The 15,000-nt window shown below is 38.4% G+C and overlaps 3 protein-coding genes and 1 long non-coding RNA gene across 7 annotated transcripts in view; 2 read left to right on the top strand and 2 right to left on the bottom strand.

Annotated features, from left to right (window-relative positions):
• Nucleotides 1-4,144, top strand: part of LOC138026548 (rho guanine nucleotide exchange factor 39-like) — a 10,401-nt gene extending 6,257 nt beyond the window's left edge. The window contains exons 8-14 of the mRNA XM_068873942.1: nucleotides 193-287; nucleotides 380-488; nucleotides 598-686; nucleotides 863-995; nucleotides 1,874-2,263; nucleotides 2,370-2,461; nucleotides 3,308-4,144. Of these exons, the coding sequence (XP_068730043.1) occupies nucleotides 193-287; nucleotides 380-488; nucleotides 598-686; nucleotides 863-995; nucleotides 1,874-2,263; nucleotides 2,370-2,461; nucleotides 3,308-3,410 (1,011 nt within the window). The 3' untranslated portion in view covers nucleotides 3,411-4,144. The remainder of the gene's footprint in view (nucleotides 1-192; nucleotides 288-379; nucleotides 489-597; nucleotides 687-862; nucleotides 996-1,873; nucleotides 2,264-2,369; nucleotides 2,462-3,307) is intronic.
• LOC138026739 (uncharacterized) overlaps nucleotides 1-15,000 on the bottom strand; it is a 269,593-nt gene that overhangs the window by 140,197 nt on the left and 114,396 nt on the right. The window lies entirely within an intron of this gene.
• The window catches only part of LOC138026924 (tumor protein p53-inducible protein 11-like), a 31,310-nt gene continuing 20,774 nt past the window's right edge, over nucleotides 4,465-15,000 (top strand). The window contains exons 1-3 of one of the 4 annotated variants that reach the window (XM_068874389.1): nucleotides 4,465-4,516; nucleotides 8,832-8,894; nucleotides 9,508-9,613. In XM_068874389.1, coding sequence (XP_068730490.1) covers nucleotides 9,611-9,613 — 3 coding nt within the window. In that variant the 5' untranslated portion in view covers nucleotides 4,465-4,516; nucleotides 8,832-8,894; nucleotides 9,508-9,610. Of the gene's footprint in view, nucleotides 4,517-7,119; nucleotides 7,495-8,200; nucleotides 8,332-8,831; nucleotides 8,895-9,507; nucleotides 9,614-12,976; nucleotides 13,167-15,000 lie in introns of those variants that run through there. The other 3 variants (XM_068874387.1, XM_068874388.1, XM_068874390.1) reach the window with 3 other exon arrangements.
• Nucleotides 6,050-6,894, bottom strand: LOC138027820 (uncharacterized). The gene is made up of 2 exons (XR_011127517.1): nucleotides 6,658-6,894; nucleotides 6,050-6,519 (listed from the first exon to the last, which is right to left on the bottom strand). It is a non-coding gene; the product is annotated as an uncharacterized lncRNA (long non-coding RNA).

Raw genomic sequence — 15,000 nt, forward strand, 5'->3', positions numbered from 1 at the left:
ACATGGTACCATAACATTGCTGTTACGTGATAAAGTGTTGTTACAGTAGTGTAAATCCTTCTAATAACAAGGTCTCTTCAAGTGTTGAAACTGTTTTGAGTTCTTAATATGAAGAGTGCATGGAATGAAAAGAAATGCATGTATTCTGGAAGACTTTTGCGGATTGTAGGGCGTGTCCTCTTTTTTCGCCAGGTTTGTGGCCGTGGATCTCAAGAAAGAATGTTCTTTTTGTTTTCGGACATTCTTATTTACGCAAAGAAAAATGGTTCAACAGATAAAGAGCAAAGGTAGGATCTGTAAACACTCGACTTTGTTTACCTTCGAGCGCAATTGGAATAATTTCCGTTTTGATCTACTGTCTAAAATTTCTTTGATACAGTTCGTTCTTGTGTCGTCGAGTTTTACCGCTGATCGATTGTGAATTGGAGCAAGTGTTGGGCGGCTCAACTGAAGCCGCAGAAACCTCTGACGCTGGAGCACTGTTCAAGGTATTCACTGAGCTGTTATTTAACATAAGGAAACTATTATTTATGAGCGTAATTGATCCATTGTGGTTCGTCTTCATTTTGAAGTGATCCATTTTCTTTGCAATTTCAGATAACTTGTAAAGACAAATCTCTCCTTTTGTATTCTAAGTCCAAAATGGAAGCGATCAATTGGTTCACCTGTATCAGGGATGCTATCAGGTTAGTGCACGAATTGATTACCAAAAATGTGGTCGCTTCACTCAGTTTTATAGCACTAATTTGTTTCTAAGATCATTGTAATTCTTCGTTTTATTTTCCTCCCACAAATCTCGGTCTCCGGATGTGGCACTTTGTTTATGAATTAATGAAGCTTTTCCTTGTCTACCGGCCTATAGCAATCTAAGAACTTGCAGAGCATCGTTACGAAGGCCTAAAAGAGAGGAGAATAAATTGCCAAAAAGGCCCGGGACCCCACTGACGAGATCTGCGGCAAAGAAGGCGCGCTTGGGACTGGGATTTTTAAGACAGGTAAACGTTCAACTTGAAAACGGTAACTTACACTGTAAGCTAGTACGGCAAACGATTCCATTCCGCACAAGTTATCACAGAGTTGTTCTCTTCTGGTCACATGAACAAAAGCCTCGATATTTACTTAACTCTGTAGTTTTGAAACCTTGGGTTATTATTTTAGCCCTCTGTGGAAATTTTAGCCCTCTGTGATAATTGACTATTGTGAATGAAATTGACCGGTAACAGGAAAATTGTAGCAAAGGAGCAGATCATGACTGCGCGGGATGTCGAAAAAGGAGACGCTTCTCTCCCTCGTGCGAGACACGGCACAGTACATCCCCAAAAACAAAGATTTCTGGCTTGCCTAAGAAGTTCGGGGTCATATCTTCTCACCTGTTATTCGCACAGCAGCATTTCAACTCAATTTATTTTGTCAAGTCCTTTCACGGCAAAATTGCCCTCCTTTCCATCACAGAGCTACACTGATTAGTTGGTAGAGTAATGCATTAATTACTCAACGAATCACTTCAGACCGAGTTTCAATCGAGTGTCGTAAAACCAAAACCAAGGTTTTAAAGGTTTAAAAAGGACGCAGACAATCCAGTAAACCAATCAAAACTCGAAGTAATGGCACGTAACCGACACAAAGCGCGGGAAAAGTGTACACGCGCGAGCCACGATTGGTTTTGATTTCACTTAAGTGGCGCGAGAATTTGAACCAATCACTGAGTGAAGTAATGCAAAACCAATGCAACTAGCTAATTACTTTCGACACTCAATTGAAAACCGCTCTAATCGGGAAACCTAAATTTGTTTAGGTTTGCTTAAATTAACTGGGTTGGTGCAAGGGATCTTCTCAATATTCTAAGCAAATTTTATCGTAACTGAATTTTCAGGATTCGGAGATGGATTGCTCCAATCCTCCAGTTTGTATCAAAGATAGCCTCTATCCTATGCGTAATGAGCTGCTTGATAAATCATACCCCACACCACCCTGGTCAGAAGGGTCAAAAACGAAAACTAGGAGGCCATTCATAAGAGCTACAGTACTGGCTACGCCGAACACACGATCACGATGCAAAGAAACTATGATCAATTCTCCTTGGATCAAGATTGCAACCAACTCAGGAGCACCTGTGAACTCAGATACAAAAGACCTGACCGTCAACAGAGGAGCTTCAGGCAGCTGCGAATCAGAAAATACGAAAAGTGAAGACGTGGAAAGAGATACCGCTGGACGAAGTTTTATCGGGAAGCTGTCTTTCAAGGAGAATGCTGCAGTAGACGTAAGTTCTATGTGATCATCTCTTGAAATAATATAACGCTTGCTCGTTTACAAAGTGTTGGGGAGATTTATAAAAACTTTTCGCTTCTGTTGGAATTGTCTTTCAGCTTTTTTCTCCAGAAGAAGCCAAGAAACGATGCTTTAGGAAAAAAGTGGAAGTACCCCCTTGCGTGCAGGCTGTTGAATCTCCTCTGAGGAAGTAAGTTCATTATTTAGAGCGGTTATCAGTCACACGCGCCCCTCAACGGGCAATTTTTTCATATTTCGACTGTAAAATTTAGGTGGACGTCAATCAAATGTTTCCGTGACGAATTCAGCTGCCACCAAGAGAACAAGAGTATCGTCATGGAAACATTTGATTGACTTTTACCTAAATTTTACTGTCGAAATATGAAAACTGCAAATGTGGTTGAGGGGTGCGTGTGACCAATAACCTCTTTAACATCAAAAGCTGTTCCTCGGCTTTGTACTATGAGGGTGTCATCGTGATTAACTTGTAACATGAAAAAAAAACTGCTTTGATTGCGTTGGTTGTCATACTGCGCCTTTCATTATTTATTTCTTGCAATGGTTTCGTTTTATTCCCTTTCGAGATTGGATTGATTGGTCACATCCTGCGTTGTGATTGGTAGATTTCGATCTATCTCAGCCTTTTATTGAACGGTTTGCCTGTGTTATGTTATGAAGTTCGCAAAAGATGCCATCATTTTAATTCTCGTTACATCCTCAATCATAAAGATAGACTGCGAGCAGTCTCTCTTTTGCTCTAAAATTGTGGAAACGAACACTTCAAAACGGCTGAATCTGTGGGTTGCAAATACCGCGGGCGTTGGTTTCACTCTAACCCACGCCCGCGGTATTTGTGATCCGCAGCTTCAGTCATTGAAATTTCAACGTACGCGTTCGTTTCAACGATTCTAGAGTAAAAGAGAGACTGCTAGCCATAAAGATGGACTCCTAGCCAATTTTTTTTACTCACTCATGACTTTCCAAGCACCATATCAAACACTTTGATATAAATTAAATGATCTTTTCTCTCTATCAGTGCCTTTGACCAAGTCAAGCACACTCAAGGCAAATTAACAACTACCAAGTATGTTGTCAAGGATGAAGATCTGGTACAGTCCAGCACTTGTGCGGTCATGTGAAAGAAGCATGCGCAAAGCAGTAAATATGAAAACTGGACCACAATGCACTAAAAAAAACAGTGCTTGCTTTTCTCAAAAGGGTTGGCCGGGGTAGGAGAAAAGGAGGAAAGGGGAAGTAGTGAAATGGGGAAATCATCAGAATACATTCTCATTTGACTGATCACTCGTTGACCAGTTTGAAAGGCTAATTTTGTCAGGAAAAATGTAGCTTGAGAGTTACTTTTAGTTGTTAGCCGAGCGATGGCAGAAAAAAGCAAAAGCCAGTCTTTTATCACTAAAGGTCTTAAGAGACTTGTTACAGGCTTGTGCGCAGTATCGAAAGCGCAAGAGAAAAGCAAAGGCCACAAAGTGCATGAAGAGCTTTCAGAAATCAAAGAGACGGGACAGGACGGGACGGGACGGGACAGGACGGGAATTGCGGCAACAAACTGCCGCAACACATTTTGTTCTTCGTTTTCACTGAAATCCGTATTAGCACATTTCCAGACTCAGTTGTACGATTAATGTGACTTATAACTCTTGTTTCAATTGATCGTTCCCTCAGTCATTGTGTGAGTAGCAAGTTAGTAATCAAATTTCACCAATCTCCATAGATAATTGGAAAATGTGTACAGAATCTTAACAACACAGTGATAATTATGTTCTCGAAAAATAACTGCATGGTAGGAAATCGATTTATGAAACGTCGTTGTATTTTTGTATAAATTATTGCACTCTTAGACTAGCAAATAAAATCAAAGGATTTTTTTTATTGTTTGGTCTTTAATTATGTCTTGTCAATCATTTGGCGTTGTCATTTGATTAAACATGTGGCGTACTTCGCAGTAAAACTCCTTTATCCCTTTGGATTCCGCTAAAGCAACAGTTTTTCTTATTCCGGTTCTGATGCCGATCTTTCATGAAAAGCTTGCCTGCGAACGCACACATATTTCTGGGAGTCGTTTCTCTCCTCCGAAAAGTAACCCGAATGTCACACCGCTGATCGAGGGGAGTGTTATCAGCGGAAGCAAGACTCCTTCGTAAAAGTCGCAGCACATTCACAAGATCCTGGCCTCTTAGCTCCAGACCAATGGCTATATAGAATCTCAGTCAAACTTCGACTTCAGGTGAGTCTCGTTTAACTATATATTTATTTTCTTGATATCAGGGTAAACACTATTATTGCTCAGCTTCAAATTTTCGCGAGACCGGTTTATTTAATTTGCCTTATTTGCGGAAAAATGCTTGTGACTCTAGTACTTTACCCGGGGTATCCCCAATTAAATTTTCAGTAATCGAACGATTTTTGTTCGATTACCGAAGGTTCGATTGGATACTCTTCCAGGGTTATTACGATGATTTCGCTCTGAAGGAAAAAAATAGTTTTACTTGATCGCTTGTTACTTTTATCATCTCTATTGATTGCAAGCTCTTGCTCTTATGTGGTTACCCTGAAAATTACTCTTCTCAGCCGCCTTAGTACCCTGGGTACCAGAGGATTTTTTTTCTCTAAGGTCCGAAACAACACTACGCGAAAAGAAGGCAAAGACCGAACGTACGAACACCAATCGTTCCATTTTCGTTCGATTGGATACCCCGCTCCTTTAGTATAAATATTATGCAATTATCAGCTTGATTCTGAGAGATACAAGTTAAAAATATAACTAGTAACACCTTGCTTTGTCGAAGAACGAGAAGCCCCATTTTGCTTGGGTCTTGAAATTTTTAAAAGAACTGTGACGACAGGCGATGCGAGGTAAGAAAAGCATACTTTATAGTGTTGTACAAATGAGCACTTGACGAAAAATAATGTTGCTGGTTCAGACACGTCTGGGAAATACCCGAGCTGTTATCGGTCATCGGTTTTTGTCTTGCTTTTAAAGAGATTAAGTGTTTTAATTTGTATTCGCCATATGGCATGAAAAGGTGAAAATGAGATGGAAAAAAAGGAATATAATATTTTTTTCTTGTCACCGCCTTAAAGGACGGTTTTTAGGAAGATGTTTCGTTTTCTAAAAGAGGTGAATTTTTTATGCCAATTTACTCGCCCACCTCAGTAAATATTCACGCATAACAGTTTATTGTCGTTGGACAGAAAAGCATCGGAAACGTCTTTAGCGCTTTCCATTTGAGAGGTAATACCGGTGAGAATTTCCGCCGAATTGAACAGTAGAAATTTTCCACAATTAAAAGGTAACATACCATTGGTCAGAAAAATTGGTAAAAGTTTTCGCTTAATGGAAGTACTGCATTCCATAAACGGAGCGCCGGGTCTTCCATCGTGAAGCAAATGGTTCAGCGATAAACCGGTCATTTCGGTGAAAACGAGAAAAGAGGAGCACGTGTGAAGTTATTCCTTTTGCGAAAAAAATTCCAGTGGGAAGGACTGTTCCATATATGTTGTCCCATCGGAACGAATGGTTTTTCCATTCAAAAGGAAAGTGCTCCTTGTTTCATGGAATTAAAGCTCTTAGTATTTCTCCTTTTTTTGAGCAGCGGTTTGATTAATGCAATTAAGGTGTTTGTGATGCGGCTGCAATTCAAAAACGAGTTGACTGTGCGCAGCTGCCGATCGGTAATAGAGGAAGACGTGTCTACTGAAAACAGATTAATATTGCGAATTGACGCTCGTTCAACTGAAAGATAAAGGCGACCTAATCCTTAGCGAAACATCAACTTGATATTTATTGATCTTCCCTTTTCATCGCGGATTGGACCAATCAGGTTTTCGGAGTTGTCTGACCAAAAGATGACACGCTGATAATATGGCAAAGACAGAAAAGATATGAGGTGCGAATGACGAGAGTGAACATTCGACCAAAACCAAGAAATGATAAGACTTGTTCATAATTTTGCGAAGACGAAATCATTGAAGAAGGGATGGCATCTTTTATCATCTTGACATTGGTTGGCAAATATGACGTTAGTCATTTGTGGTACAGATCTGGGAATACCAGCACAAATTTACATTATCTGATGCCTGTGTTCAGCTGAAAGTTATTGTTATCGCTAAACTGACAACTCCTGCCTGAAAGAGCGATAAGAAGCCACTTTCTTCTTTCAGATAATTTCCTTGGGATATAATTTGCTTGATTTGTGACTTAATGAAAGTCTCTCTGTCGCCTGGCGCCTAAAAAGAAGTGGGAGAAATCTTCACATATGAGGTTGAACATTTCCAAGTACAAAAAATTGGTTAGCATTGTTAGCCGGAAGATCGCAAATGTGACATATAATGAGGGATTTTGAATTTTAGCCATAAGCCACTTACTCTAAATCGGTTTAATTTTAAGGCTCCATTTCCCAGTTCTAAGAAATTTTATCTGGTTATTCAATATTACCATTTATAACTAAAAACGAACACGGCTGTGACATCATACGAATTTTGATTGGTGGTGTGTTGTCAGACGCGCTTTTTGATTGGCTGGTAGGAAATATGAGCGCGTATCAAGAAAATCTGTTTCAATCAAAAAGTAAAAAAACCAGCATTTTCCTTCATATGTCGAATTGTCTTTGAGAAATAATTTATAAAAGCAATAGAAGACTTTTTTCCTTGTTTACATAGCCTCATCTAAACACTCGGGGGAGTTGGGAGAATTCTCGACAATTATGCAAACCCTTGACGCACTCGAGGGTTTGCTTAACTGTCTCGAATTCTCCCAACTCCCCCTCGTCTTTAGATGAGGCTATGTAAACACGGAAAAAGTCCTCTATTGCTTAAAACTTGAAAGTTGCGTTATTTAAAGGGGCCCTTCAGATTTGAAACCTTATTTACACTGTCGGAGGGTGCAGTAACGGCATACGTAAGAAATGATTGCGCTTACAACTATTTAGGTGTTTTGTAGGGGCGCTGTGAAGTACATTTCACAGCGCTCCTCCTCATTCTCCGCGCGGCTTATTCCTCGCGCGCCAACAATGCCCCCAGCAACGCAGGCTAAGAAAGACTGAGTTGATTAGAGAAGGAAAGCACATACGCGGTAGTCTTAACTTCATGACGTCACTTCAGGTAGTGTCGTTTTTGCGCGATCTCAGTCCGCGAAACGGCGCTTTAATGGGACCGTGTCAAGCTATTTTTAGTGACACCTCAACATCCAAAGGACGCTGCTCGGTTAGTACAAGTCGCAAAATAATGATAAAATGGATTTATTTAAACAACTTCTTTAATGCACAAGCTATTTATACCTATTTTGGGCGACGGAGGGCCAAGAAAGAGTTCATGCGAACTTAAAAACGTCGGGTGAACGTTTTACGGTACTGTGAACTGGCATAAATTCGATAAAGCATACAGTGTATCTTGGCCAACCGTTTTTTTTTTTGCCATAGATTGACTTGAAATCGCGTAAGAAATGTAGAAATGATTTTAATGCGATCAAGCCATTAAAAGGTAATTTATTTTTAAATTTTTGATAAAAATCGTTGCACTGTACCTTTTCAGGTTCATATTCATAACTTAAATTGAAGTGGATTTCAATATCTAGATTTCTTGTGATTGTGTGTTTTGTGTTTTATGGTGAAGTGTTAAATTTTGAGATTCGAAGCCCTGCCGCATTATGTCTGTTTCAAAATAAGAAAAGAAAACCCGAAATAATCGTTTCATCAGCAAATCTTTTGTGGTGGTCTTTGTATGAATTATCCAGCGTAAAATTTTAAGACTCAAAACTATTCATGATTGCAAGTTCTAATGTTACTCCTGTTTTGAATTTTTGCCAGCGACATCAAAGCATTTATTGTATACAGACTTAAGTTTCCGGCGTATAATTTATGTTGAATTAGCGAATATAAAAAATCTTATCTTATTAAAGAGATTTGGTAGAGGGGAATCAGTGGCATGGGAAATTCCCACTTTCACTCTTTGCTCTGGTTAACCATGTATTGAAAGAAACTTGAATATTGAAAGATTTCATCTCGGCGCTTATCAATCTCAGATCGACAGAAAAAAAGACTGGTGAGTATTGAATTTATTCGTATTCCGAAAATTCAATTTTAACTACTGCAAGCTTAAATCTGGATTAAGCATAAAAGGTGTTTTGTTTTGAGGTAGTTTTAACATATTTATGAAAATAGTAGATATTTTGTTCGCATGCAACGATTGAAGCAATAAAAGGTATTCGTTTTTCCCCATGAGACAAAGATATTAATTGATGTGAAAGCGTATCCGAGATTTTCTTTCCTTCACTGAGAAATGTGCCCTGCTAAATCCTGTGAATCTAGTCAAGTTTCTGTTGTCCTCTATGACCCTTTCTACTTGGAATTTAAGTTCATAAATTCACAGAATTTTCCCTTTGGTGTGGCGCGATTCGTGCGTGTCATTTAAGTAAAAATGTTGCCAGAATGAATGGGTGGCCATTTTACACACAACATACGGCGGGCGGCCAGAATGAAAAGTACTTATTATTTATTTGCGTCTTGTAAGGGGATATAAAAAGTATTTTCTTCACTTTTAAGGTTTAATATTTCGTGAGGTGAAGAGGCCGATTGAAACATCTGACGCGAAAGTCGACACACAAGGTACATTGTCTTTTTTGAAGATGAAATTGTGTCAAGGAACTTGTCAGCAAGGTGACCAGTGCAATTGCTGGGTTTGTTTGCGTCTGTTTTTAGATGCATTTATTATAATTTGAATCGTGCTGCGTGGGATTAGCATATGTGTCTTTTCCAAGGAAGCAGTAGCCAACTGAGTAACTTAAGGCAAAATTTCAGGAGGCTTTTACAAAGAATTTCATGTAGAGTATATAGAATTCTCAGCTTGTAAAAGTTTGTCATTTCCTTTTGATACTATTATAAATTATTACACGGAAGTCTAAACGTACAGCAGCTTGTACTTCAAGTTTTTGTCATTAAAGGCATCTACCACTCATTATCGCGAGATTCGTACGGGGATACAGAGAAGGCGTCAACGTGTGTCCAACTTCGTCTGATCCTGCGCAGGTTGCGGAAGTATCCGGTTTCGCCGCCAAACAACTGCGGGAAAGATTACCACCCTCGAATTTTTTTTCTTTTCAAATCCAAAAGCCTCGTCCTCCTGTCTGGTTCTTTTCCTTGCCAGCCTTTTTCTGGGTCAGGGTTCATCTCATTGACTGTTATGGCAAAATTTTACAATTTTTAAATCTTTTTGGTTTAGGATACGTGGAATATGGCCGGCCTTTGAGGGACTGTAGACAGCTGTTTTGGTGACTGGATACTTGAATCAGCTGATTAAAAATTGGAATACCGGGACCTAAGCGATGGTAGGTACACTCGGTTTTTAATAGACCTTATTCATAAATGGCGGTCAATTTATAATTATTTTGTCCGAGTGCAAATTAGCCTACCAAGCCTCGGTACCATACAGTGAATTGAAAAGATTTCTTGCTCTAAAATAAGGCTTGGTAGGCTAATTTGCACTTGGACAAAAGATTATAAATGTGACCGCCATTTATGAATAAGAACTATACACTAGCTGAATCAAGGCTCGAAATTAACTTTTTTGCGCAGGTGCCTGCTGGCGACTAATAGGAAAAATCTGGTCGCCAGATATTAAATTTTGGTCGCCAACGTATTTAATATATGATGTACGTAAGAACGGTGCCTACTATTGTTATTGAGAATACGTTCTGCGCATCTCGAGATACTCGGATTTCCTATGGGTAGTGCTTATTAACACAGGCATAGTTTAGCACGGTTCAAAACTATGCGGAAACAGTAGAACTTAGCAAGTGCTCTTGGTATCCAAAAAGAAATTGGGGGTAACCATGCATTTTCCAGAGATAATTAAGCTTCAATTTGGAAAAGAATGCCATACATTGCTTTGTATTTTAAAGCTTTTCACAAATATTGTTGATTAATTATCTTCGAGAAATGCGTGGTTAACCCCAATTTTCTTTTTGGATTTCAATAACATTTGTTAAGATCTACTGTTTCCGCATATTCAGTGAACCGCGCAAAAATACCTTTGAATTAGTAGGCATCGTCCGTAAGTCCGTTTTTCCATAGCAAGGCAAGCATGGGTCCTTTATCCTTGCTTTTCACCACTTCAAACCGTAGTTCGTTATTCTCCTACAGCTTGCGTGGCAAGCAACTTACCTTCATCGCGAGTAAACGCAATACTCACGCAGTACTACAATTGCTTGGGCTAGGCCCCCACACAACCACAATGCTCGTACCAGTCTCCGACCGGGATAAGCGGCTCGTACGGTTTCAGTAGCCTTTAGAATCAGAGGAACTTGGTTTCTTAAAGTACTTTTCTGCCGATATTTTTCTCCATTTATTAATCACCTTGTGTAGTCAATTTTGCAGGTGTCCGCTTTCTAACAGAGGTGACAAGTCCTCCAACCTACTTTACGTTAAGGAAACCTGTTCCTTTTTAAAGGTTCCATACAAATTTCAAACTCATTATGCGTTTCCAGGTTCCTTATCAATTTATTATCAATATCAAGGTAGCTCCGAGGAGGTCCTTCGGTGAGTCGTGTTCTAGCTACCAGTTCCGAATGATTTCATCATGTAAGGATTGAAATACAAAAGTTGTTTACCTTTTATCCTAGGTTATCATACAAAACGTGATTCACCAGCTGGCGACCACTTCTGAAAATCTAGTCGCCAGCACTCAATTTGTGGTCGCATTGGCGACCAGTGAGTCGCAATTTAGAGCCCTGTTAATAATTAAACCATTAGTTCTGGAGAGTTATTATTTGTTAATTGTTCGTGGCTAGTCTGACGCGGCGTTTCGTCTCGGCCAAGAGACTCTTCAGAGACCTTTAGAATTCAAAGACAAACTCGTTGAGCATCTCAGAAAAGTATTTTGGCCGAGACGAAACGCCGCGTCAGACTAGCCACGAACATTTCACAAGTATTTGACAATAGTTTTGCTTTTGTATAGAGTTTTTATTACTTGAGGAAATGTCGACGGGACGCAAAGCGTCATATTTAACTATTTTACCAACGGAAAATGAAAACAACGAGTAAATTTGTTTTGTACCTTCGATTTCCGATACCGTAAAACCCCGACAGAAAGAACCTTCCATTATAAACTTTAGCCTATAAAACAGGTTCTTACATAGATGGTAAAAATAGACCTTTCTCCAAAATGGCGGCCGAGAATTCAAATAAGTTAAAATTAAAAACTGATACCAGAAATAGAAAGAGCACCTTTACTTTAGTAACCCTGCAAAATTTCAGCATATCAGGTGTTATATCAGCTGAGAAAGTGTAAGTTGAACCATGAAAAATTTACAGACGTTTGTATAATTGAGGGTATGACGTATACCCCCAGTAATACAAACGCCTTTAAATTTGTCAATTTTCAACTTACATTTCCTCAGTTGATATAACACGTAATACGCTGAAACTTTGCAAGGTTGCTTTACAGTAAAGGTGCTCTTTCTGTTTCTGGTATCAGTTTTTCATTCAGTTTAATTTTAACTCATTCAATTTTGGAGAAAGGTCTATTGACAGAAATTTAGGCTATCCAGGTTCTTAAATTGGTTCTTATTTCTGATGAAAAAAAAAAATCACTTGTAGATAGCAGAATTTAGTGGTATCCGGCCTTCGTACCCTATGCAGCAGCCAGTTTTCCTATCCCTTATATTAAATTTGAATAAAATTTAAATACAGAATTAAAAAGTTCACATAAATGACTACAATAAGTCAAATTGAAAGATCACATTAATCTTCAGAGATTTCAAGAGATTTCAAGACTTATTATTATTATGCACTATTTCAGAAAATAAATAATGGACATAACATTTAAAAGAAAGAAGGAAACAGACTAATTATACTTGAGTGAGAAAAAGTGGAAAAGTGCGCCATAGTAGCAAATGCTTTCAAGATGGCCACTACCACAGGAATTAAATGAAAGGAAAACAAAAATATATACATATATGTATAGAAGTGAACTGGCAAAATAGATGGTGTAGATAAAAATTAAATTAATAGTAATAAATTAATAGATTGACAAGTTTACATAAATATACAATATTATTTACATCAATGAGTTGCATCTAAGGAGTCTTACATTAAGTTCAAACAAAAAAAAAATAATGAATAATGATAATAATAATCAATTGATCTTATTTGTCAAAGTGCACATATTTTTAGATTTTAGAAAATAAGAACCACTTTCAAACATAGGTTCTTGTTTAGAGGGGGTCTAACTGATAAATTTTAGGCTAACAGGTTCTTAGACTTACTCGCGTGGTTTTACTGTATTTGATTTTAAGGTCTTACAAGAGAAATTGTTCTTGGGTTTTATGCATGCTATGTGCAGACATTCGTCTTTACGAAACTCGCGGTATATTTAGCGTTTAGTAGCTAATTGATATAGAAGCCAATCAGAATTCAGGATTTTTTATAGTAAACTGACAGGGTGATTTCTTCTTTAGCTTTCACCAAAGTTCCCATTTCCACGGTTAAAGTGGTCCACATATCTTGTGAACATCGTATGTATAGTCTTAAAAAAGAAAGCAAAGGAAAAATTACAGACACAAAAAGTAAGCAGTTGTTTTTCACTGAAAGCAACCTAATCTTTGCAGCTCCCCAAAAAGTCGACTCAGCTCTCCATAGTTTCTCTGCCTTTTCCGAGAATTTACCGACATTCTCCTAGCGACAACCGACAGTCGTCGAAGTGTCGATGGACTCTCATGTTGCGTGATCTCTTGAGCACTTATGCGTGGAATGGCATTCAAATATAACTTACTGGATTTAATTTGATGGACACTCAGACGTGCCTTTAATAAAGCTAATTCCACAAGGATAATATTCATTTACCTTCAAATTCCCTGCGCAAAGCGAGAAGCGGGTTAAAAGGTAAGTTTTCTCGGAGTTCTCTGTAATGTGACATCGCGAAGTGGTTCTCTCTGTAAAATATTATTTTCGTTTTGTCTTCGTTCAATATGTGTTCAATATTCTCATTCACGTTTGAAACTAAAGCAATCCACTTGGAAATCCATAATCTCGGCTGCTAGTTATCGCACGCAAGGTAAACAGCCAGAAATTAGAATAATTTTCGAACAAAAACTGACTTCACATTTCGGTAACCGAGTTTCTACAGAGTTTATCTAGAGACAGTGAGACAATATTTCGCGGATTTAATCTCAGTGACAGCGCATTGTGAATTTTGCTACGATTTTAGTTGTAGGAACAACATCATTGTAAGGAGTACAGTTTCATTGAGAAAGCAACCAAGTTTACTTTGCCATGAAAGGAATGTGACCTTTGATGACAAACATTTAACTTAAATTCGATCAGAGACTCGGTGGTCATTAGGGACGATAACTAAGAATTTTTATTTGTTATTTTTTCAGACAATATACCATTTGAAATTAAACTTCGGTAAAATCGGGAATGTGTTAAATTGAAACTTTGTCTTTTTTTGAGTGATTCTTGGTTATTTTTTTTGGGACATTGTTAGAAAAATTTAAATGTTATGCACAATTGACCTAATATTTGCGATAGTGGTTTCTATTTACGACTTCAATATAGCGCCACATTAGCTGATCGTCTTATCCGTAGGAGTTGTTCTTGAATGTTATTAACATTGAACTTGATTGTCAATCGCATTGGTGACTGACAAACAACTTAAGCTTGTTATGGAAATACCGAGAGGGGCGCGGCTGCCTTTTCACAGCGTTTAAAATCGAGCTGCAACGCCGAGTGAAAGACCAGTGAAAATGGAAAGCGCTGGAGGCGGCTGAGCTGGGGTCCCCTTTATTGATTTTACTGGTTTACTTCTTAAGCAGAATTTACGCTATACAAGGAGCCATCATCTACAGTATTTCAAACTTAGTATAAGCAATAGTTGGAAATGACACTGATTTCAGTCAGTTGTCCAAACTTGAGGATATCACCCAGACTGAAAAGATACTTCACATAAATTTCCATATTTAACAGCACCTCAGGAAGCACTGCTCAGTATCTTTTCAATTGTGCACCGGCCGGATAAAGAGAGAATTAAGATTATTGCTTATTTCGCGGTTTTCTCCCATGAACCTTCGTTTCATAACCCGTATTCATAAAATGGCGGCCAAGATATCATTCTTTTATTCTTTTGTCTTTGTGCTGACCATCCTCACTGGCCTCACTTTGGAGCAAGAGTTCCTTTGAATTTTGCCCGTGCTAACGAGGCCAGTGAGGATGATTAAAATAAAGACAAAAGAATAATTACTTAGCCGCCATTTATGCATACAGTCTATGGTCGACGGCAATAGAAGAGTGTAACTGCTCTGCATTTAACTTAGCAAATATCCCACGTCTCTCGACAGATCTTCCTTGATGTACTGAAGGAGATGTTACATGTTAACCTCGGTGAATGAAATGAAGAGATTTCTTTTACCGGTCGTGCTCTTAAAGGGAACCTCCACTTAAACAGGAACATATCTTTAAAATAGTTAACATAATGCTCACAATCAAAATTGTTCGAACGTTTTCCAATGGGAGCGCTTGTATCCGAAATAAATAAATTTTAAAAACGGTTGTTTTGGTTTTCAAATTTCCCGGGCGCCGCCATCTTGAATAATTGTGACGTGTCATGGTTGCCCTATTGTTTTAAAACAAAAGCTCTTTGTGCAAATACAAAAGAGCAACCATAACACGTCACAATTATTCAAGATGTCGGCGCCCAGGAAATTTGAAAACCAAAACA

The sequence above is a fragment of the Montipora capricornis genome, chromosome 12 (assembly GCF_036669925.1).
Source record: "Montipora capricornis isolate CH-2021 chromosome 12, ASM3666992v2, whole genome shotgun sequence".
Classification (NCBI taxonomy): Eukaryota; Metazoa; Cnidaria; class Anthozoa; order Scleractinia; family Acroporidae; genus Montipora; species Montipora capricornis.